This window comes from Lissotriton vulgaris, chromosome 9, assembly GCF_964263255.1.
Source record: "Lissotriton vulgaris chromosome 9, aLisVul1.2, whole genome shotgun sequence".
Taxonomy (NCBI): Eukaryota; Metazoa; Chordata; class Amphibia; order Caudata; family Salamandridae; genus Lissotriton; species Lissotriton vulgaris.
Window position 1 is genome coordinate 1,239,163,178 of NC_141697.1, and position 21,360 is coordinate 1,239,184,537.

Below are 21,360 nucleotides of genomic sequence, written 5' to 3' on the forward strand. Positions count from 1 at the left end.
TGTGGAAAATAAACCAAGCCAAGAAATATAAATATAGCGGTGATGAGTTTACCCACTACCTGTGTAACAGTAAAGATTCCAGCAGCCGGTATCTCCCACCCACCTTTCCGGCGTTACGAGTTGCAGTTCAGAACTTAGCATTACCAGATCCACTTCTGTATGTGCCCCCTCTTCTGGACCCCTTTGCGTCCATGTTTTCCTTCTGCTTTAAAGAGGAGAAAAATGAGCAAGCAGCAGATTTGTATTTTTCCTATGCCTTCTTGCACTTGGTCAAAACTGTAATAGGGTGGCAACCTCTCTTCCCAAGATTACCTCTGCCTGACTGGGGTGGCCCCATAGTGTGATAATAAGAGAGCTGTGCATTACAGTTGATCATCACACACTACTCCACACGCTGCACACGTAGTGAAATACGGGTTCAATACCAAACTTATCCAAAGGCAGGAGGGTAACCACACAGGCGAGCACATGTAGCAACACCCCCTCTGTGCTGTAATTAACAGGCCTTGTTTGTTACATGCCTGTTTTATGAAGATCGCACAGACACGTTTCCATTTTATATATTAACCATCTCACATCTGCACAGAAAATCGGAAATGTAATTACGGCTGGCACATTGCATCATCATAAATTCTTGATTGTGGGCTTATCACTTAAAGTGTAAAAACTATATGAAATGTTAAAACCGTCAGTACAGCATTCTGTTTAGTTCAGGCCTGGTTTAGTTTGACCCAATAATCCCATCACCTTGGGTTTACAATAATCCAGCCTCACCAGCTCCCGCCCCACCATGCCACTACTAATATACCTGCATATCTGAGAATGTGCCAAAATCTATTGGCAGATGCATGGTAACACCCATACTCCACTCATGGAAAGCCTTCCTGGAGCAGAGTAACACACCACAGCAATTTGTCCTTTCTTGCCTCCATATCTATGAGGCCATTCAAGGCCACATAGGGTGGCTATGCATGGCATCACAGATTTTGTACAGTGCACACTAAACTTATGCATTTTAAAGTGCTCTCATTTGTGATAATGAAGAAAGGGGAGGCATTGTGTTGCAGTATTATTAGTGTGTAAGAAAATAGGCTTAAAGTCTATAACACTGGGTGTGGGGGGTCTCTCGGAAAAATGCGCGAGTTGCTTGGGGTTTAGTAGCTCACAATAATTTTCACTGACCAGAAGTAGCTCTCACTACAAAAAAGGTTGGAGACCCCTGCTGTAAACGTTCCCGCCCATGCGGTGTTATAGTTGTTACTGTAAACGTTCCCGCCCATGCAGTGTTATAGTTGTTACTGTAAACGTTTCCACCCATGCGGTGTTATAGTTGTTACTGTAAATGTTCCCACCCATGCGGTGTTATAGTTGTTACTGTAAACGTTCCCACCCATGCAGTGTTATAGTTGTTACTGTAAACGTTCCCGCCCATGCGGTGTTATAGTTGTTACTTTAAATGTTTCCACCCATGTGGTGTTATAGTTGTTACTGTAAACGTGTCCACCCATGCGGTGTTATAGTTGTTACTGTAAACGTTCCCGCCCATGCGGTGTTATAGTTGTTACTGTAAACGTTCCCGCCCATGCAGTGTTATAGTTGTTACTGTAAACGTTTCCACCCATGCGGTGTTATAGTTGTTACTGTAAATGTTCCCACCCATGCGGTGTTATAGTTGTTACTGTAAACGCTCTGCAGCAGGCCCATTCCAAGCGTGTGGGTGTTTTCTTACTCTCACTGGTGCGGTGATTCCCTCAAACGAATATCTCCCCCCTGACTTCCCTTCACCCCACCCCACTTCTCTGTTGCCCCTTATCCTTTTCAGTCCTTGAAATTCATTAACTTAATGCCACTGTTTTTTCGAGGGCCGGCAGCTGCCATTTGCAACAAGTGCTTTTACACATCTCTGTTGTCCCTTCACTCCGCACCCCTTTACAAAGTCTCTGGTTGACAGAAAACGCTCCCTTGAGGGCTTATTTATGAGAGCCCTGCGTCACTTTTGCACCATGTAAAGTGTCACATACGTGAAGCAGGGCTGTCAACCCAATTTATGAATCTACTCAAAGCCACCCTGCGTGACTTTAAATGACCTCATACATCTTGAGTGAGGCGACACAGTGCAAATTGCTGCCTCGCCTTACTCTGCGCCCGGGAGGAGTTCCATTGGTGTTGCTTTGGGTTTTTCCCCACAACACCCATAGAATTTGACACTGTTCCAGGGAAGCATGCAACCTCCTCATGTTTTCCTCTTTCCATGTGTGTTGCATTCATGCAGCACGCATGGAAAGAGGAAATACCTCCTAGGATTGTTTTGTTTGAAGCTGCCCCTACCTGCACAAACCAATCCTGCCTGCAATGGAGGCGCACTTTCACCATGGTGCCAGGGTGCCTGTGTTGGCGCTAGGCTGCAGAAATTTTGCCAGTGCAGGCAGAAAGGACAGGTATTGCTTAAATATGGTGCCTTCGCAGCACTGCGCCTTGCTGCTCTATCCTACACCAAAATCCCATAATTAAGTCCACTGGTTTGCACAGCACAGGTCACTGAGTGTAATGTTATCATACCATTTATCACCTGAAAAGGTTTGCAGACGCCCAATGGAATCATTTCTGAGTGACAGTGAGGCAGAGATGTATCCAGGGCTGGGGTCTCATGTGCTTTTGTCTGTCTGTCGTTCCCCCGTCCATCACCTGGGCCATTAACCTGCTTCTGTCCTCTCTTCCTTCAGGTGAACGGGAAGGACTTGTCCCGCGCGACCCACGAGCAGGCCGTGGAGGCCTTTAAAAGCGCCAAGGAGCCCATCGTGGTGCAGGTGCTGCGCCGGAGCCCGCGCAGTAAGATGCTGAGCCCGGCCCCAGACGCCCAGCTGGTGGACACGGCCACGCAGACGGACATCACCTTCGAACACATCATGGCACTGAGCAACATCCGCTCCCCGCTTCCGCCGGTGCTCGACCCCTACCTGCTGCCGGAAGAGTAAGTGGAAAGGGTTAACCATGTGCTATCAAACTGTGCTACAGTAATGTTCACTCCTTCTTGGCAAAGTGCGTTGTTTAACTGAGTGCCCATTAACACTCACGCCTCAGTATTTATGGTATCCGTTGGCGGCATTAGGGGGCGCCTGGGGCTTCAGTACGTAATTGAGAACAATGTAAATGTAAATGTAAATCCAGTACTTGTATAGCGCACAAATCACTCCCAAAGGGGAATATCGGCTCTAGGGGCCGTAAGCGAGCTATTACCCAGAGTCGCATGGTGCTGGGCAGACCCCTGCCGCCGGAGCCGGGATCGAACCGTGATCCCCAGCGTCCAGCGTCAGTCGCCCTGGCCGCTGCGCCACACCTCTCCCCAGGCTGTGAGCATCCCAGACCAGCCTCACACCTTTGTTACATTTTATTTGAATGTGCACTCACACGTGACACCTTTTCTCCACTGGAAACCTCTTCCTCCACACCTCAGTTCATTGAGGGGTGTTCCCTACTCGACCCCACCCCTGTAATACACACACACCTGCCTTGAGCAAGGGTAACTGTGTGCGTGCATCTTGGGGGGGGGGGGACTACTACATGCAGCGGCACACGCACCCCAAACATATAAGCTTGTGTGTATTATCGTTCTGCGGGGAGTTGTCTCACCCTCTCACACACTCCAGCACGACCCTTGTGAACAACGAACGCACCAGTTCAGGGGGGATGTCCACATTCATGCGTGGTCTCTGTTCACACAGGACCCCAAAGACTGATTCTGAACATCAATCAATATCAGACATTTGCTAATAGGTGAAAAGTGACTGGTCTGGGCACAGAAGCCAGGATTAGGAGGACAGAAAGCTGTGTCGACTGTGCCCTAAGAGAGGCGAGAGGCGAGAGGCCTGCCCAGCGAGGTACAGCGAGGTACAGTGAGGGACGGTCAGGCACAGACATACCTAGAGGAGAGAATGAATTCTGACAGACAGACATACCTAGAGACAGGCATACCTAGAGGAGAGAATGTATTCTGAGAGACAGGCATACCTAGAGACAGGCATACCTAGAGGAGAGAATGTATTCTGAGAGACAGGCATACCTAGAGGAGAGAATGTATTCTGAGAGACAGGCATACCAAGAGACAGGCATACCTACAGGAGAGAATGAATTCTGACTCACAGACATAACTAGAGACAGGCATACCAGGAGGAGAGAATGTATTCTGAGAGTCAGACATACCAGGAGGAGAGAATGTATTCTGTGAGACAGGCATACCAAGAGACAGGCATACCAAGAGACAGGCATACCTAGAGGAGAGAATGAATTCTGAGAGACAGGCATACCAAGAGACAGGCATACCTAGAGGAGAGAATGCATTCTGAGAGACAGGCATACCAAGAGACAGGCATACCAAGAGACAGGCATACCTAGAGAGAATGAATTCAGAGAGACAGGCATACCAAGAGACAGGCACCCCAGGAGGAGAGAATGTATTCAGAGAGACAGGCATACCAAGAGACAGGCACACCAGGAGGAGAGAATGAACTCTGAGAGGTGGTAGGGAGCAGTGGAGCACCTTCCAGAGGCCTGCGAGTGGAGAAGAGGCGGCTCCAGGGGCGGGGGAGGAGGTCACATGGTCTTGTACTCTAGAGCAGAGCTCCTTACCCTGCTACCAAGGACTGCTGACGGTCCCAGCCACATTCAGTGCACACCAGCACACAACGCCAGGGGCCACTGGGCTAACAGATCTTGAAAACACGAGCCATCAGTGATTGTCTGAGCCATCATTGGAAAAACAGATCTTTTGTGTTTAATATCCACAGGGCCAATCTTGTCACAGCTGGGATTTCTGCATCCGGGTCTGTGACGGGCTGGTGGTCATCCCTAGTGACCCCTCGTAGCTGGCGAGATGGCCACCAAATATTAGAAATGGGCGGCCATCAAGTGTGCTCGTACCTCCTGTTTCTCGCTCACTCAGTCGACATTTCTTGGTCTCGATATAAGGCCGAAGCTTTGGGGTTAGTATGTAAAAGATTGTCCAACATAGAAGAAGGTGTGGAAGGCTGCACCGGGATGGAGGTCAACTTGGGCTTCATCCTGGACTCCTCCCTCTCCATGACCAGACAGGTCAACGCCGTCTCCTCGTCGTGCTTCAACATCCTGCGCATGCTACGGAAGATCTTCCGGTGGATCCCCATCGAGACCAGGAAGACTGTCACCCAGGCACTCGTCACCAGCCGACTGGACTACGGCAACGCCCTCTACGCCGGAACCACCGCCAAGCTCCAGAAGAGACTCCAACGGATCCAGAACGCCTCAGCCAGACTCATCCTCGACATCCCACGACACAGCCACATTTCCGGACACCTAAGAGACCTGCACTGGCTCCCGGTCAACAAGAGAATCACCTTCCGTCTCCTTACCCACGCACACAAAGCTCTCCACGACCAAGGCCCGAGCTACCTCAACAACCGCATCAACTTCTCCGCTCCCAAACGACACCTCCGATCAGCCAGTCACGCCCGCGCCGCCGTCCCCCGCACCTGAAGAGCGACAACAGGAGGAAGGTCCTTCTCCTACCTGGCCGCCAAGACCTGGAATTCCCTCCCGACCGACCTGCGCCTGACCCAAGACCACCTCGCCTTCAGGAAGAAGCTCAAGACCTGGCTGTTCGGGTAGCAGCAGCACCCCCCCCCCCCCCCCCCCCCCAGCGCCTTGAGACCCTCCGGGTAAGTAGAGCGCTCTATAAATGCCTATGATTGATTGATTGATTTATTGAACTTCACAAGAGCATCTAATGTGATGGACTGCAAAAGAGACAATTATAGAGAAAAAAAGAGGGAAAATGAAAAAGAGATCGAGCCTGAAAAAAAGAAAGAAATAGGCATTAATGAGGAGTTGATTGACACCGATTAGTCCATATTTCCCCCAAGTTTTCCAGTAAATGGATCAATTCCTGGGCATTATTGAGGCATTGTACCAAATGGGGGAGATGAGGAAAGAGGGGTCCTCAGTTGGGTCATACAGCTTTGCAGGTTTTAATTAAAAGCAAAGGTGTTTAACAACAGGAGAGTATAGATTCTGAGGATTCGAGAGAAAGCTAAATATTCACAAAAAGAAAAGGGAGAGAAAACAAGGCAAGATGGCCGCTATGCTGCTGTAGAGAACAGTCGCATATACTCTTTCTCCTGGCCCACGGGACATGTGGCTGGTAGTTTGAATAGATTTGCCGATTTTCCAAGGGTTAAGCAAGATCAACAACGAAGGTAGCACTGGTGCAATACAGAAGACCCTGGCGACGATCCTCATCCTTCTTGGAAGACACTGGAGGAAAGTGTACATACGAGGAATCAGCGCAATCACGGAGATGGCACAACGCACAGGAGTAGTCTCGAAACTCTCAAGCGCAAACAAACGATCTGCCCCGGCGAACAGTACCCTCCAAAAGAATCAGCAGCTCAAGAAAGAGGAGAAGCCAGAGAAAGCCGGCAAAGAAAAGGCGGAATCTAAGGCAGCAGTGCAAGCAGGCACTCCCGGTATCAAAGGACAGCAACAGCAGCGACGCTCACAATCGGACAGCGGAACGCTCTTCAAAGAAAACAGAACTTCGAAACACCCGATCAGCGTACCCAGCAAAGATCCAAGACAGCTCACCGTCTCAGAGGCTTTCGCAGGTAAAACTCAGCCGGAGATTTGGGTTTCCGAGACTTCTGCGGAGACAAACACGGAGACAAACGCTGATGCGGCATTCACTGGCCTCGAGGACGCAAGCACGGCGGTTGCTAAGGAACAGGAGCTCCAGTCGTGCACGCCTCATGCGGGAGCCGCGCTGGGAGGGAAAGACGCCGAAAACACAGACACAGCCACGGAGAGCGGAGCCGTTAAGGTGAGCAGCGGGAAGCTGGAGGAGTCGGGGTCAGGACTGGGAGACCCGGTAAATTACAATAATGCCCAAATGTTAGAAGCCCTGATGCAGGTAAATCTCGCTCCCACCCCTGGAGACAAAAATACTTTAATGCAATCTTCTACTTGGGGGAGCATGAGAAGTGTGGAAAGCCGTGCATCAAGGGGGCATAAAGGGGTCAAAGGAAGGAGAGTCTGCTCCCCTGAAGGGGAGAAATTCTACTCAGTAACAGAAGGCTCTGACTCCTCTCTACTGGGCACGGAAGATGAGGGCAATACCACAGATCTATCGTCAGAGACAGAATCAGAGGGGTCCCACTCTAGCACCTCCAGAGGCAAAGAGACACAGAAGAAAAGGAGATCAGTGATAAGACGGGACAGAGACAGAGATAGATCAGCATCTAGCACAAATAGGAAATTGCTTTGGGACTATGGTAATACCTCTAAAATGTATCAGGAGCATTGCCTAGAAAAAGGAGCTGATAATCATGTCACTAATGTCTCTCAAGACGCCAACACCGAACCACCGCCACAAGCAACCCTAGATGGAATGTTCGCTATGCTAAAGCAAATGCATGCAGAGGCTAGAATAGAAAGTAGGAGAGCCAGACAAGACGCTAAAAAAATACAAGCGAGCATTAGGAAAATGAATAAAAGATATGAAGAGGTAGAAGAGAGAGTTGTACAGGTTGAAGAAAGAACTGGCAGATTGGAGGACGAGGTAACAGACTGGCAGACTTTCAGAATGGAGCAAGGGAAGGTGGTCGAGGACTTACAATGGAAGCTGGAGGATTTCGAGAACCGCCAGCGGCGGAACAATCTGAGACTTCTTGGCCTGGAAGAGGGAGTGGAAGGGAAGGTCCCAAGGGGGTTTGTGGTCAAGTTGCTGAAAGGTGCATACCCAGAGGCGCAGTGGCAATGGGAATTAGAAGTCCAGAGAGCACATAGATTCCCACTTACGCAGAAAAAACCAAGAGGTGCTAGTCAGGATTCATTGCCAAGGGCTATGCTAGTTTTTTTTGGAAACTTTTTGGCTAGGCAGGAAATCATGGAGTCTGCTAGGCCAGATAGAAAGAGGTCATTTGAAGGGGTTACCTTTTTTGCAAGGCCAGATTTCTGCCACGCGACCGTCGAAAGGAGATGGAAACTCAGGCAGCTAATTACTCCTTTTCAGCGTCAGGGCTCTGAAGCATACCTGATGTTTCCAGCAAAATTGAAAGTCATTACAGGGGGTCGTGTCAGAATGTTCTTCTCAGAAATAAAGGCAGGTGAGTATCTTGCAGAAATTACGGAGAATCAAAGGGGTAGGAAGAATAGGGACACCGAGCCAGCATAAGATGCATATTACAATACTGAGAAGAGTACTGAATATGTTAGCAGATTGGGTAGATTGGGAAGGAGAAGGAGGCGACACTACAGCAGTGAGCAGCCACACATAGGTCATGACTGACCTATTTGCCTGTAGTAGGGGGGGGGGTAAGTAAAGGGAGGGGGGTTGACGGGGGTGGGGGGGTTGGGGGGTGGAGAAGAATTATGGACATGTACAGCACAAAGAAAGAAGACATATAGGAATAAACAAGTGGTAGTAATTTTAAGAGGATGGCGGCTGGTAGCTCAACCTTTAAGATCAGATGGTGTTAAGGATTGCTACTATTAATATCTGTGGGCTAAACGAGGGTGGGAAAAGGCAGAAAGTAGCAGCTATGTTTAGATTATTGAAACTGGATGTTATATGCCTTCAGGAGACACCTGTGAGGGGAAAGGATAAATACCTTATGGATCAACTCGGTTATGAAGTCTTAGCATAAACACAGCAAGATTCAAAAACAAGTAAAAGCAAATATGGAAAGAATTAACAATCTGCATCTGACTTTGATGGGTCGGATCAATGTAATAAAAATGGTAACATTCCCGAAAATTCTCTATCTGTTTAGGTCCATCCCGTTATTTTTTGACAACACATGGTTCAATAAACTAGAAGCGCTTTTGAACAAGTTTATTTGGGTCAAAGGGAAGACAAGGAGAGCCTATAGACACCTAACGGTATCCAGAGAAAAAGGCGGTTGGGGGCACCAGACTTAAGGCTCTATTATTGGGCTGCCGCACTGCAGTACTGCCAGGGGTTGTTAGGTGGGGGAGGCACAGATCATACAGCAGAAGTTAAGCCAGGATTTACTAACGTTTACACTACATTATTGGGTGAGGGTGCAGAGAATGGGTTTCTAAACACAACTGACTATAGCTATTTTAAACATACACGGTTTAAGACATTAAAGGCGGCATACAGGGTCTGGAAAGGGATTTCAAAAAAATGTGGTCTAGGAAGGTACAATAATTATACACGACTGTACACAAATTGCTCATTACCGAGGGACATTTTTAGGGACACTACTATGAGGGACTGGCATAGCAAGGGTATAGTGAAAATAGGAAATCTGCTAGATAGCCAGGGGAATATGCTACAGTTTGGGGCGCTACAAACAAAGTTCGGGTTAGAACATCGTAGTTTTTACAAATATCTCCAAACCAGAAGTTTTCTAATGCAAAAACAGGGCGGCCTGGCAGGGTTGGGTCAATGTAGAGTTATGGAATACATAGAAGTAGTTAATAAGTGTACGATAAGACAGCTGTACGCAGAACTGAAAGATAGCAAAACTGATGAAAGGGGGAAATATGCATTAAAATGGACAGAAAAACTGGGGTCAGGGCCAGAAAGCTTTCAGTTATCTCTGGATCTGGGCAGAACGGTGCTATGCTCAGCTACCTTGCAATCACAACATTTTAAGACCGTATATTCATTATATCATACCCCGGCCAGAATCTCTCAGTGGGGCGGCACAACTGGAATAACATGCCCCCGCTGTGATTCAACTGACGCAGACATTGTATATATGTTTTCACAATGTCCTCAATTGTACACCTTGAAAAAGGCTATCGAGGAGTTTTTGGATAAATCACTTAAGATCAAGATAAAGCTCACAGACGAACTAATTATTCTAGGGGTGGGGGATATGCCAGATGTTTTACCAGTAGAGTTTATTTTTGTCTCACTTGCGGTGTTTCGCATATGCATAGCAAGAACTTGGTTGGACAAGGCTCCCCCCCCCCCCCCCGTTTCAAGCTTGGATTGCAAGCCTACTTGCTATGTATAACCTAGAAAAGGCAAACTATGATAGGAAAGGTAGGAAAGCTAAGTTATTAGGTAAAAGGATATGGCAGCCTATCACAAGTTGGAAAAATAGTAGGTTAAATCCAGGACAGGCGATGGAAGGCTGATAAAATAAAAATTTACAGAAAGTGGGATAGGCCAATATGTAAGATTCATATATCTCTCTTAACTTTATAGACACTTATCCTCTTGTTCTGTTTTATTCACCTTTTTTTCCTTTTTTGCAATGTTTAGTTCATATTGTATACATGTATGGTGGATTTCTTATGACACAATGTACTAGAATATAAATGTAATGTGTACAATCACTTGTGAAATTGTTGTGTGCTGTAACACATACAGGAATATGCGGAAAAATTCTTTTTAAAAAATGTTTAATAAAAATATTTTTTTTTTAAAAAAAAGGGAGAGAAAAAAGTCCTCCAAGTGTGCCCTTAAAGGAGTGTTTTTATTGGCGGCTTGGATCCAATGAACAGATTGTCTCAATAAGGAGGCTGAATTATATTTCGGAAAATTAGGGAAGTTAACACCACTATCTTATTTAAGGAGTTTTCGTTTTGTTAGGGAGATTCGTGATTTCTTCCCATTCCATAAGAAAGAGCAAGGTGTGGAATTGATTTGCTTAAGTGTAATAGAAAGGGGGGGGCATATTATCAAGGGTGATATCGCCGCTTTAGCGTGACTTTTTCCCGCTAAAGCTGTGATAATGTTATCGCCCTATTAGCAAGCTGTCGCTAGCAGCAGTTAGCGACAGCTTTTAGGCAATAGCTACAGGTTTGGGGCCCGCTTTGCATGTCAGCGATATTTATCGCTAATGACATGCAAAGTGGGCGTACCCAACCTGTTAGCGACTGAAAGCAGTCGCTAACACAGCTATCGCCTATTAGCAATTCAAAGCGAAGCAATACAAAAATCGCGCTAAGCGCGATTATCGCCAGAACCTAACGCCTGCTCAGACCATGACTTAACCTGTTTATCCAATGGAAGGTGAATATTCAGGTTAAGTCCCCATTAGCGTTAATTCCTGAATATCGCTGGATTTCCAGCGATATTCACGCATTGAGCCGGTATCGCCGGATATTTTATTGCATTAGAGATAAACGTTGCTAATAACATGTTATCTCTGCAATAATATCCAGCGATAGACAGCGATAAAAAAAAATTGCTAAGCGCATTTAGCGATAAATATCGCTATTTGTTGCTAATATGCCCCGGGGATGCTAGAAATGATATAGAAAACAATAGGTATTATCATCATTTTAATGGTGTCAAAACGACCCCACCAGGGAAGATTCAAAGACGCCAGAGTTAAACAATCTGTCTCCTGCAACAATAAAATGATCTTCAGGGCATTGCAGATGTTTTTGAGTGATATTAGACCAAAATTGACTATCAGGATTTGTAGGACCAAAAAGGTTAAAAATAGACATGGAAGCACTATTAACATCATGTGTAAAATATACACAAAAGATGCTTCAAAGAGGAAGGGCAGGTCACAGCAATACTATAACTAAATACATATCAAGTTTTAATGGGTTTGGAGGTGTCCATTGTCTCCTCCTTCTGCCTCTGAAGAAAAGCTCGCAAACTTACAGGGTCCTTATATGTGCATGTCTTATCATTGTAGGTGACTTTGAACAGACATAGATGAAACAGACCAAAACCGTCTCCAAGGGAACGGAGGGTGGGTCTCTAGGATAGAAAATCTTTGTGCCTATCTGCCGTATTTTTAGCATAGTCCTGGACGAAGTACACGTTGTTACCAGACTAAAAAATGTGTTTCCTAGATCGAGCAGCTGTCAAAACTTTAAGCAGTAGATACAGTACAACACCTCTAGGTCTTTTGAAGTAGACACTTCACGAGGCACATGTCCAAGTCTGTGGACATGTTAAATGTTCAAAGGAGAGGACTCTGGGGTATGAAGTATTTTAGGAAGAAAGGTTTGAAAAAAGCTACTGGGTCAAAACATTCCATTCCTGCCGGCAAACCATAAATGTATAAATTGTTCCAGCGATTCCAGTTTTCCAAATCTTCGGCCTGCCTTTGAAGCAGGGAGATCTGGAATTGAAGATGCAGAACTTTATGAAGTTAGTTGGGGAGGTCCGAAATTTGCTGTTCAGCTCCCACCATCCTCTCTTCCAATCTGGACAACTTGTCGTCTAGACTTAGAAGTTTTGTATTTATCTCCTCAATGCGTCGGCGAAGAACCCTAATCTCTGCTAAATGAAGATCCATGGAAATTGAGGAGGTAGGTTTCCTAGAAGAAGGAGGATCTTTTTCAGTCCTTTGGTCAAAGCTTTTCCTGTTGCATGCAACAGAGGAACGCCTCCTGAGGCTGTAGATGAGGAAGAACTTCAAGGGGTCAAGGCATTTCCAGCCTCCATCTCAATTTGTGATGATCAAGAGGATGATGGAGCAACAGGTGATTTATAAAATCCAGGCAATGTTTTAGAGCGATGTTGAGCTCCTCCTACTCTGTTCATACTGAAATGAGCAGTAATTCAATGTGCGCTGGTTAACACCATCGATGCTAGTGTTATTTTCCTCCTGTGCTGAGCTTTTGGTTTTCCCATTGTTCATGACGAGCTCAGCTCGTCATGAGTGTATGGAGGTGTACATCATGACGAGCTGAGCTCGTCATGAGCGTCGAAGGAGTTAAGGAGAGAGTTGCAGCACCTCCCACGAGTGATATAGTATGGTGTTAGACCTGGCACCTTGGCGTGAGTCTCCCTTCCACTTTTTGCTGATGTGCCTCCGATGTTTTGCTGGTTTTCCGATACTCAGGGCACTGCGCCACGGCTGATCCGTGCCGCAGTGCAAGTGCTCCCTACTGTAACCTGTACATACGATTGGTATCCATGATTGGTGAATTGGATTTACTGTTAGTCCCTAGTAAAGCGCACGAGAGAGTGCCGGGGCTTGTAGATGCCAATACTGCTGGTGGGCCTGCAGCGCTGGTTGCGCCACCCACCAAGGCAGCCGTAAAAGATGTGTCTGGGAACTGCGACCGCAGAACCCGCGTGCGGTCTCGTACTGCCACGCTAGCTGGGCAAGTGTCCCCACTTGCCCGCACCGACCCTTCCCTTGACTGCATATTAGACACCCCTATGGTAGGCCTGCGGGCAGGGTGCATTGTAGGTGTAAGGTAGGACAAGCCCTGATGTGCGTGGCATGTCCTGGTAGTGACTTACAACGAAGACCGTATTTCACTACTGAAGGCTACCTGCTCCATTAGGCCAGACTGAGCTGCGAGGATTATTACGACCTATAATCCCCGCAGGCTCAAGGAGCATGGTAGTGAGTCATGTTTAGTATGCCTGAACTCAGGATGATGAGATATTTCTTGTAGACAAGTTTATTTCAATATCCTGGGTTTGCAAATGCTACTTTTAGAAAGTTAGCATTTGCTTGCCTAACCATTTCAGTTGCCTCTGCCAGTATGTGTATCCGACTGTCTGGGATGTGTGAGTGACAGGGCTGGAGGGATGACAGGTGGTGAATGCGCAGATTACACCTTAGTGGGAGGTAGGAGTGCCTCTTGACTCGAACTGTCACTGTGCTCGGCCACCACAATGCTGGCTCCACCCTCCTGGGGAGCGGCGGATGACTCTGCCGGCACCTGGCCCAGGAAGGGCGAAGCCCCCATCAACAAGGTACTCTGGCCACCCCTGTCAGGACAATGCTGGCTCCACCTCCTGTGGGGCGTCTGATGCGCCTGCCCCTCACACTGAAAGCAGGAGCCGGAGCACACCCGCCGGGGTACTCCAGAACTGAGAGTGGCTATGCAAAGGCCCCCCTGGCCTGCGAGAACAAAGGAATTGGCCTATAAAAGACGGAGCCCTGCTCCTTCAAAATTAGATCCAGTTTGGGCCACAGAACGACTCTGCCCTACGAGAAGGACCGCGAGAAGACAAGGAGGGGTGCTGACTCTTGCCTGTGTCTGGTGCCTTGCTGCTGAAGGAGAGGAAGACAAAAAGACTACGAGAAGACTTTTGTGCTACTTGTGCCAAACTCTGCGAAGAGATCTCCAGGGGCTTGGAATTGAACTTGCCCCCTGACCAGCGTCCCAGGACCAGTGGACGCTAACCCCCTTGGAAGAAAGCGACTGCGGGTGCTGACCATCGCCGCAGCACCGACAAAGAGGAAGCTCCTCTAAGGCATCCACACCCTCCCGACCACCGTGACCGGGGCCCAAAGCAACAGCGGAAGCACAGTGAGGACCAGCCGCCGCTGGCCCGAACATCGTGACCACAACTGCGCTGGGAGCCCGAGAGCAAAGCAAAGGAGGGCCCGTCCGGTCCGAGCTATCGAGGCGACTGCATAGCGAGCCGTCCCTCACCTGCAAGGACCGACCATTGCCCTACGAGAATCCACAAGGTCGGTAGCCTGCCCGACAGCCCAGCTGTGAGCCCACAGCTGCATCGACATTTGGCTGGGTACGTCCTGCACTTGGGGACCGTACTGCCACTTGTCACCGCCGCACAGCCGCCGTCTCCAAGGTCGGAGCAGACGACGAAGAGAGGACCGTGCCGCCACAGAGCACCGCTGCCCCGGACGACCAGTGACCTGCTCGGCCGAAGAGCCGCAACGATCAGCGACACCGGGAAGGCAACGCGACGTGGGACAGATCCCCTGGAAGCCGCTGGCTCCACAAAGAACTTTGTTTAACGCCGGCCTACGGGCCTCACAAGAACTACGATAAGAACTGTGGTAACCTAAAGCTAATATCCTGCAACCGTATCCGTAAAGTTATTGACTGTATTCACAAGCCTGCGTAAAGTCTATATAAAGAGATATATTTTTACAAGAATACAGTCTGGTCTCGTTGTGTGGTGGGTTGGTTGTGAAGGTGTACTGTTGCAAGTGTTTAACCCTATGTGCCCCAAAGATTAGCCTACGACTGCTTAAGCCACACTACCTAGAGGGTAAGCAGAGGTTGTCTGGAAGGTAACCCTCAGCCCTGACGAGGAAGAGAGAGTCCCTGCTTGTCGCTAGTGTTGCACTGCGCCAACTAGAGCCTCCCCCTTCCTGAATTGGACGCAGCGGTGAGGATTTTCGAATTTACACTTGCGATAGTTATACCTGAGCTTCTGACCGCTACACAAGGATTACGGTACAGTTACTAAACCACAGACTTTGCCTTTTGAAAGAAGATTCCGAGTGCCGAAACCATGCCGGGCACAAAGAGCCTGGATGGAGCGGAGTCCACGACCTCCGAGGTCTTGGAGATAGAATGGGACGCCGCGAAGCTGGACAAATACTCAAAGATGGAGCTGAAGTTTTTTTGTAGGAAACTAAAGGTTCCGCACGCTGGTTGCAAAAACAAGCCGGAGCTCTACAAGGCCCTGAAAGCCTGGGTGGAGTCCAGAAAGACCCCGGAAGAGCAAGACGTCCTCGCCGAGCAGAATGCAACAGAGGAGCAGAATGCAACGGAGGAGCAGAATGCACTTGGTGATCTGATCGATCTCGAGCGACAAGACAGCGAGCACAGCTTGGGTAAAGGCCTGTCGCCAGAGGAGCTGGCGGACAGGAAGGAAACCCGGAATCACGAAAGGAAATTGGCAGAATTGAAAATCCAGCTGGAGCTGGAAACAAAAAGAATGGCGCTGGAAGAACGAAAGCACCAAATGAATTACGAAATCAAGATGAGGGAGATGAGTCTCAAAGAGAGAGACTTGGATCGGCCTCCCTCTGGTGGCAGCACATCGCCAGTGCAGGTAGAGTCAAGAGTGCATATCCCGAAGGACGTAGTCAAGGAGTTCTTTAAGGGGGATGACATAGGACAATGGTTTAGGGCATATGAGGTAGCCATGTCCTCCCACCGGGTCCCTGAAAAGGATTGGGGAGCGGGGTTGTGGGGAAGGTTCCTTAGCGAAGGGAGAGATACCTTGCTAGATTTGCCCGTTGAGAATCAGAGGTCCTATACCCACATGAAAGAAGCTTTGTTGAACAGGTACGGGCTTACCCCTGAGATGTATAGACAGAAGTTTAGGGGATGTACTAAGCGGCCTGGGAATACGTATGTGGAATATGTGACTTACTTTTGCAGAGCACTGGATGGTTGGGTGAAAGGTAACAAAGTGAATGATTTTCAAGGTCTCTTTGATTTAATTGCATGGGAGCACTTGTCTGATCACTGTTTTCCTGAGTTACGCCAACATCTGATCGATAGCAAGCTGTCCAACCCGAGGAAGCTTGCTGAGGAGGCGGACCGCTGGCTCAGCACCAGGGTCCACAAGGGTCCCGTGGGAGATTCCGCCAAGAGTGGGCAGGGTCCCCAGCAGAAGAGTGGGGGGGACAAGGGGGGAAAACAGAAAGGGTTCCAAAAAGGCCCCAAAGTAGTTCCCAAGGGAATCCGCAGCAGGGTTCTCAGCCTCCCCCACCCCCAAAGCAAAATGGGGCCCGACAGGTAAACCTGTTCCAAAGGGGCCCTTCAATTGTTTCAAATGTGGCGAGCCTGGGCACATATCCAGTGACCCCAAGTGTCGCCTATTTGGAAAACCCGCACCCACTGGTGCTCCGCCCCGACAGGTGACTAGCGTTCACCTGGGAGAAGAAATGATGGTCCCGGGGGGTGGAGATCCCGTTCACATGACCCTGGTCTCGTTAGGAGACAGCGAGATGATCCCTACGAACTACCTGCCCTCTAACACTAAAAAATATGGGCAGGTGGTGATCATCAATGGTAAGGAAGCCGAGGCTCTTAGAGACACAGGAGCCAGTGTGACTGCAGTGAGGCAGCACCTGGTGTCTCAAGAGCAGGTTGTACCCCATGCCTACTGTAGGGTTATCAATGCTGATAATTCCGAGAGCCAGTGTCCGATGGCTCAAGTTCCCTTCGAGTGGGGGGGGGTCTCTGGTACTCTGCAGGTCTGTGTGAGAAAAACCATGCCTGTTGACTGTTTGCTAGGGAACGACTTGGAGCACTCCCCTTGGGAAAAGGTGGAGAAAACGACTCACCTGCGGATGGTGGGTCTGCCTGACTGGGCGTGCGTGACCACACGGTCGATGGCAGCCAGTAAGGGTGATCGAGAGGTCCTGGGGCCTGATGGAGAGGCCCAGGAACCGGCCTTAGGGAGAAGGCGCAGGGGGCGCGGGAAACCGGCCCCGGAAGTTCCTACGGTCCAGGAGGAGGCAGACCTTGAGGGGGATGCCCTGGAGCCTACAGGGGAACAGATCGCTGAACTGGGGGACCTGCCTGAGCTGACCCATTGGCAGCAAGACGGAGGACCCTCCAGGGAGGAATTCTGCAGGGAGCAGAAGGAATGCCCTTCTCTCGTAGGTATGCGGCAGCAGGCTGCAGACCAGGCCAATGGTGTTCAGGCCAAAACACATTACGTGTACTGGGAGAACGACCTCCTGTATTCGGAGCCTAAGGCTGCTGAACCTGGGTCAGCCCGTGTGCTGGTGGTACCCCAGAAGTTCAGAGCCTTCCTACTGGGTCTGGCTCATGATGTGCCTTTAGCAGGACATTTGGGGATGGACAAGACCTATGACAGGCTTGTCACCCACTTTTACTGGCCCCAGATGCACAAGAGTTCCGATACGTATTGCAGAACCTGTCCAACTTGCCAGGCAAGTGGGAAGACGGGAGGGAAGAACAAGGCTCCCCTCCAACCCTTCCCTGTGGTCGGTACGCCATTCCAGCGAGTGGGTATTGACATCGTTGGGCCTCTGGACCCCAAGACAGCCATGGGCAACAGGTTCATCCTGGTCTTGGTGGACCATGCCACCCGGTACCCTGAAGCCATACCTCTGAAGACAGTGACGGCTCCCGTGGTGGGGCGTGCACTGATGGGAATTTTCTCACGAGTAGGATTCCCTCTAGAGGTAGTGAGCGACAGGGGGACCAATTTCATATCGAAGTATATGAAGTCCCTTTGGCAAGAGTGTGGCGTAACGTACAAGTTCACCACACCCTACCATCCCCAAGGTAACGGGTTGGTTGAAAGATTCAACCGAACCCTCAAAGGCATGATCATGGGCCTGGAAGGTCCGATGAGGCGTAAGTGGGACGTCCTCTTACCATGCCTGCTGTTTGCATATCGCGAGGTACCACAGAAGTCCCTAGGGTTCAGCCCCTTTGAACTGCTGTACGGTCACCCCGTAAGAGGACCACTGAGTTTGGTAAAGGAAGGCTGGGAGCAATCTCCCAGGAAACCTCCCCAGAATGTATATAGCTACATGCTGGCCTTCAGAAACCAGACCAGGCGCTTCAGACAACTTGCCGAGGCAAATCTGGAAGCGAGCCAGGAAGAAATGAAGCGGTGGTACGATCAGAATGCCACTCTGGTCGAGCTTCAGCCTGGACAAGAGGTGTATGTCTTAGCCCCAGTGGAGCCCTGTGCCCTTCAAGATAAGTGGACAGGTCCATTTGAAGTTGTGGAGCGGAAGAGCCCCGTGACATACTTGGTGGACATGAAGACGCCCAGGAACCCTTTGCGGGTCCTACATGTCAACCGCCTCAAGCCCCACTTGCGAAGGTCCGAAGTGGGCATGTTGTTGGCAACCGATGACGGAATGGAGGAGGAGTCAGAGCCTCTACCGGACCTCTTGGTGGCCTGTGAGAAGGATGGGTCAGTGGATGGAGTTAACCTCTCACCCTCCCTGACCGCCGAACAACAGGAGGATTGCCGCCAGTTGCTGGGGCAGTTTCCAGACCTGTTTTCCCTGGTTCCGAGTGTCACAGATTGGTGCGTCCATGATGTGGACACTGGAGACAGCTTACCGGTGAAGCATAAGGCTTACCGGGTGACTGACAGGGTACGGGCCTGCATCAAGGAGGAGGTCTCCAAGATGCTTGCCCTCGGGGTGGTTGAGTCTTCCAGCAGTCCTTGGTCCAGCCCCGTGGTCTTGGTTCCGAAGGCTGCTGCGCTGGGAGCCACACCCGAACTCCGGTTCTGTGTGGACTACAGAGGACTCAATTCAGTCACGAAGACTGACGCGCACCCCATCCCCAGAGCTGACGAGCTCATTGATCGGCTAGGGGCTGCCCGGTTTCTCAGCACGTTTGATTTGACGTCTGGGTACTGGCAGATCGCCTTGACCGATGGGGCAAAGGAGAGGTCGGCATTCTCTACACCAGATGGGCATTTCCAGTTCCGGGTTATGCCATTTGGAATGAAGAATGCCCCTGCCACCTTTCAGAGATTGGTCAACCAGGTGTTGGCTGGACTGGACGAGTTCAGTGCCGCCTACCTGGATGACATCGCGGTGTTCAGCGGCACCTGGCCCGAACACCTGCGACACCTCTGGGAAGTGTTGATGGCCCTGCGCAGAGCAGGCCTCACAATCAAGGCAAGCAAGTGCCAGATTGGGCAGGGTTCAGTGGTGTACTTGGGACACCAAGTTGGGAGTGGCAAGGTAGCCCCCTTGCAGCCCAAAATCGAAACCATCCTGGCTTGGGAACCCCCCAAGACCCAGACTGCAGTGAGAGCCTTCCTGGGGCTCACTGGGTATTACAGGAGGTTTGTCAAGGGCTATGGCACGATCGTGACCCCCTTGACAGAGCTGACTTCGAAGAAGCAGCCCAGGAATGTGATTTGGACTGACACCTGTCAGAAAGCTTTCGACACCCTGAAGACTGCCATGTGCACGGCGCCCGTGCTCCTGGCCCCTGATTTCTCCAAAGAGTTCATTGTGCAAACAGACGCTTCAGAGCATGGTGTAGGGGCTGTTCTTTCACAGATGACTGAGGAGGGCTTTGACCAACCCGTAGCCTTCATAAGTCGGAGGTTACTTCCACGGGAAAGTAGGTGGAGTGCAATAGAGCGTGAAGCATTTGCTGTGGTCTGGGCGCTGAAGAAGCTAAGACCCTACTTGTTTGGGTCTCACTTCCGAGTTCAGACGGACCACAGGCCCCTCAGATGGTTGATGCAAATGAGGGGTGAGAACCCGAAACTGTTGAGGTGGTCCATTTCTCTACAGAGTATGGACTTTACGGTGGAACACCGCCCTGGCACCGATCACGCCAACGCTGACGGTCTGTCCAGATTTTTCCGCCTTAGTGATGTGGAACTCCCTGGGGAAGGGTAGTTCCCCCCACATTTCAGCTGGAGGGGACACATGTTAGACCTGGCACCTTGGCGTGAGTCTCCCTTCCACTTTTTGCTGATGTGCCTCCGATGTTTTGCTGGTTTTCCGATACTCAGGGCACTGCGCCACGGCTGATCCGTGCCGCAGTGCAAGTGCTCCCTACTGTAACCTGTACATACGATTGGTATCCATGATTGGTGAATTGGATTTACTGTTAGTCCCTAGTAAAGCGCACGAGAGAGTGCCGGGGCTTGTAGATGCCAATACTGCTGGTGGGCCTGCAGCGCTGGTTGCGCCACCCACCAAGGCAGCCGTAAAAGATGTGTCTGGGAACTGCGACCGCAGAACCCGCGTGCGGTCTCGTACTGCCACGCTAGCTGGGCAAGTGTCCCCACTTGCCCGCACCGACCCTTCCCTTGACTGCATATTAGACACCCCTATGGTAGGCCTGCGGGCAGGGTGCATTGTAGGTGTAAGGTAGGACAAGCCCTGATGTGCGTGGCATGTCCTGGTAGTGACTTACAACGAAGACCGTATTTCACTACTGAAGGCTACCTGCTCCATTAGGCCAGACTGAGCTGCGAGGATTATTACGACCTATAATCCCCGCAGGCTCAAGGAGCATGGTAGTGAGTCATGTTTAGTATGCCTGAACTCAGGATGATGAGATATTTCTTGTAGACAAGTTTATTTCAATATCCTGGGTTTGCAAATGCTACTTTTAGAAAGTTAGCATTTGCTTGCCTAACCATTTCAGTTGCCTCTGCCAGTATGTGTATCCGACTGTCTGGGATGTGTGAGTGACAGGGCTGGAGGGATGACAGGTGGTGAATGCGCAGATTACACCTTAGTGGGAGGTAGGAGTGCCTCTTGACTCGAACTGTCACTGTGCTCGGCCACCACAATGCTGGCTCCACCCTCCTGGGGAGCGGCGGATGACTCTGCCGGCACCTGGCCCAGGAAGGGCGAAGCCCCCATCAACAAGGTACTCTGGCCACCCCTGTCAGGACAATGCTGGCTCCACCTCCTGTGGGGCGTCTGATGCGCCTGCCCCTCACACTGAAAGCAGGAGCCGGAGCACACCCGCCGGGGTACTCCAGAACTGAGAGTGGCTATGCAAAGGCCCCCCTGGCCTGCGAGAACAAAGGAATTGGCCTATAAAAGACGGAGCCCTGCTCCTTCAAAATTAGATCCAGTTTGGGCCACAGAACGACTCTGCCCTACGAGAAGGACCGCGAGAAGACAAGGAGGGGTGCTGACTCTTGCCTGTGTCTGGTGCCTTGCTGCTGAA

At 50.1% G+C, this 21,360-nt stretch overlaps 1 protein-coding gene across 3 annotated transcripts in view; it reads left to right on the forward strand.

The window, feature by feature from the left end:
- PDZRN3 (PDZ domain containing ring finger 3) overlaps positions 1-21,360 on the forward strand; it is a 597,986-nt gene that overhangs the window by 530,096 nt on the left and 46,530 nt on the right. For all 3 annotated transcript variants that reach the window (XM_086939398.1, XM_086939399.1, XM_086939400.1), the window contains one exon: positions 2,724-2,971. In XM_086939398.1, coding sequence (XP_086795524.1) covers positions 2,724-2,971 — 248 coding nt within the window. The remainder of the gene's footprint in view (positions 1-2,723; positions 2,972-21,360) is intronic.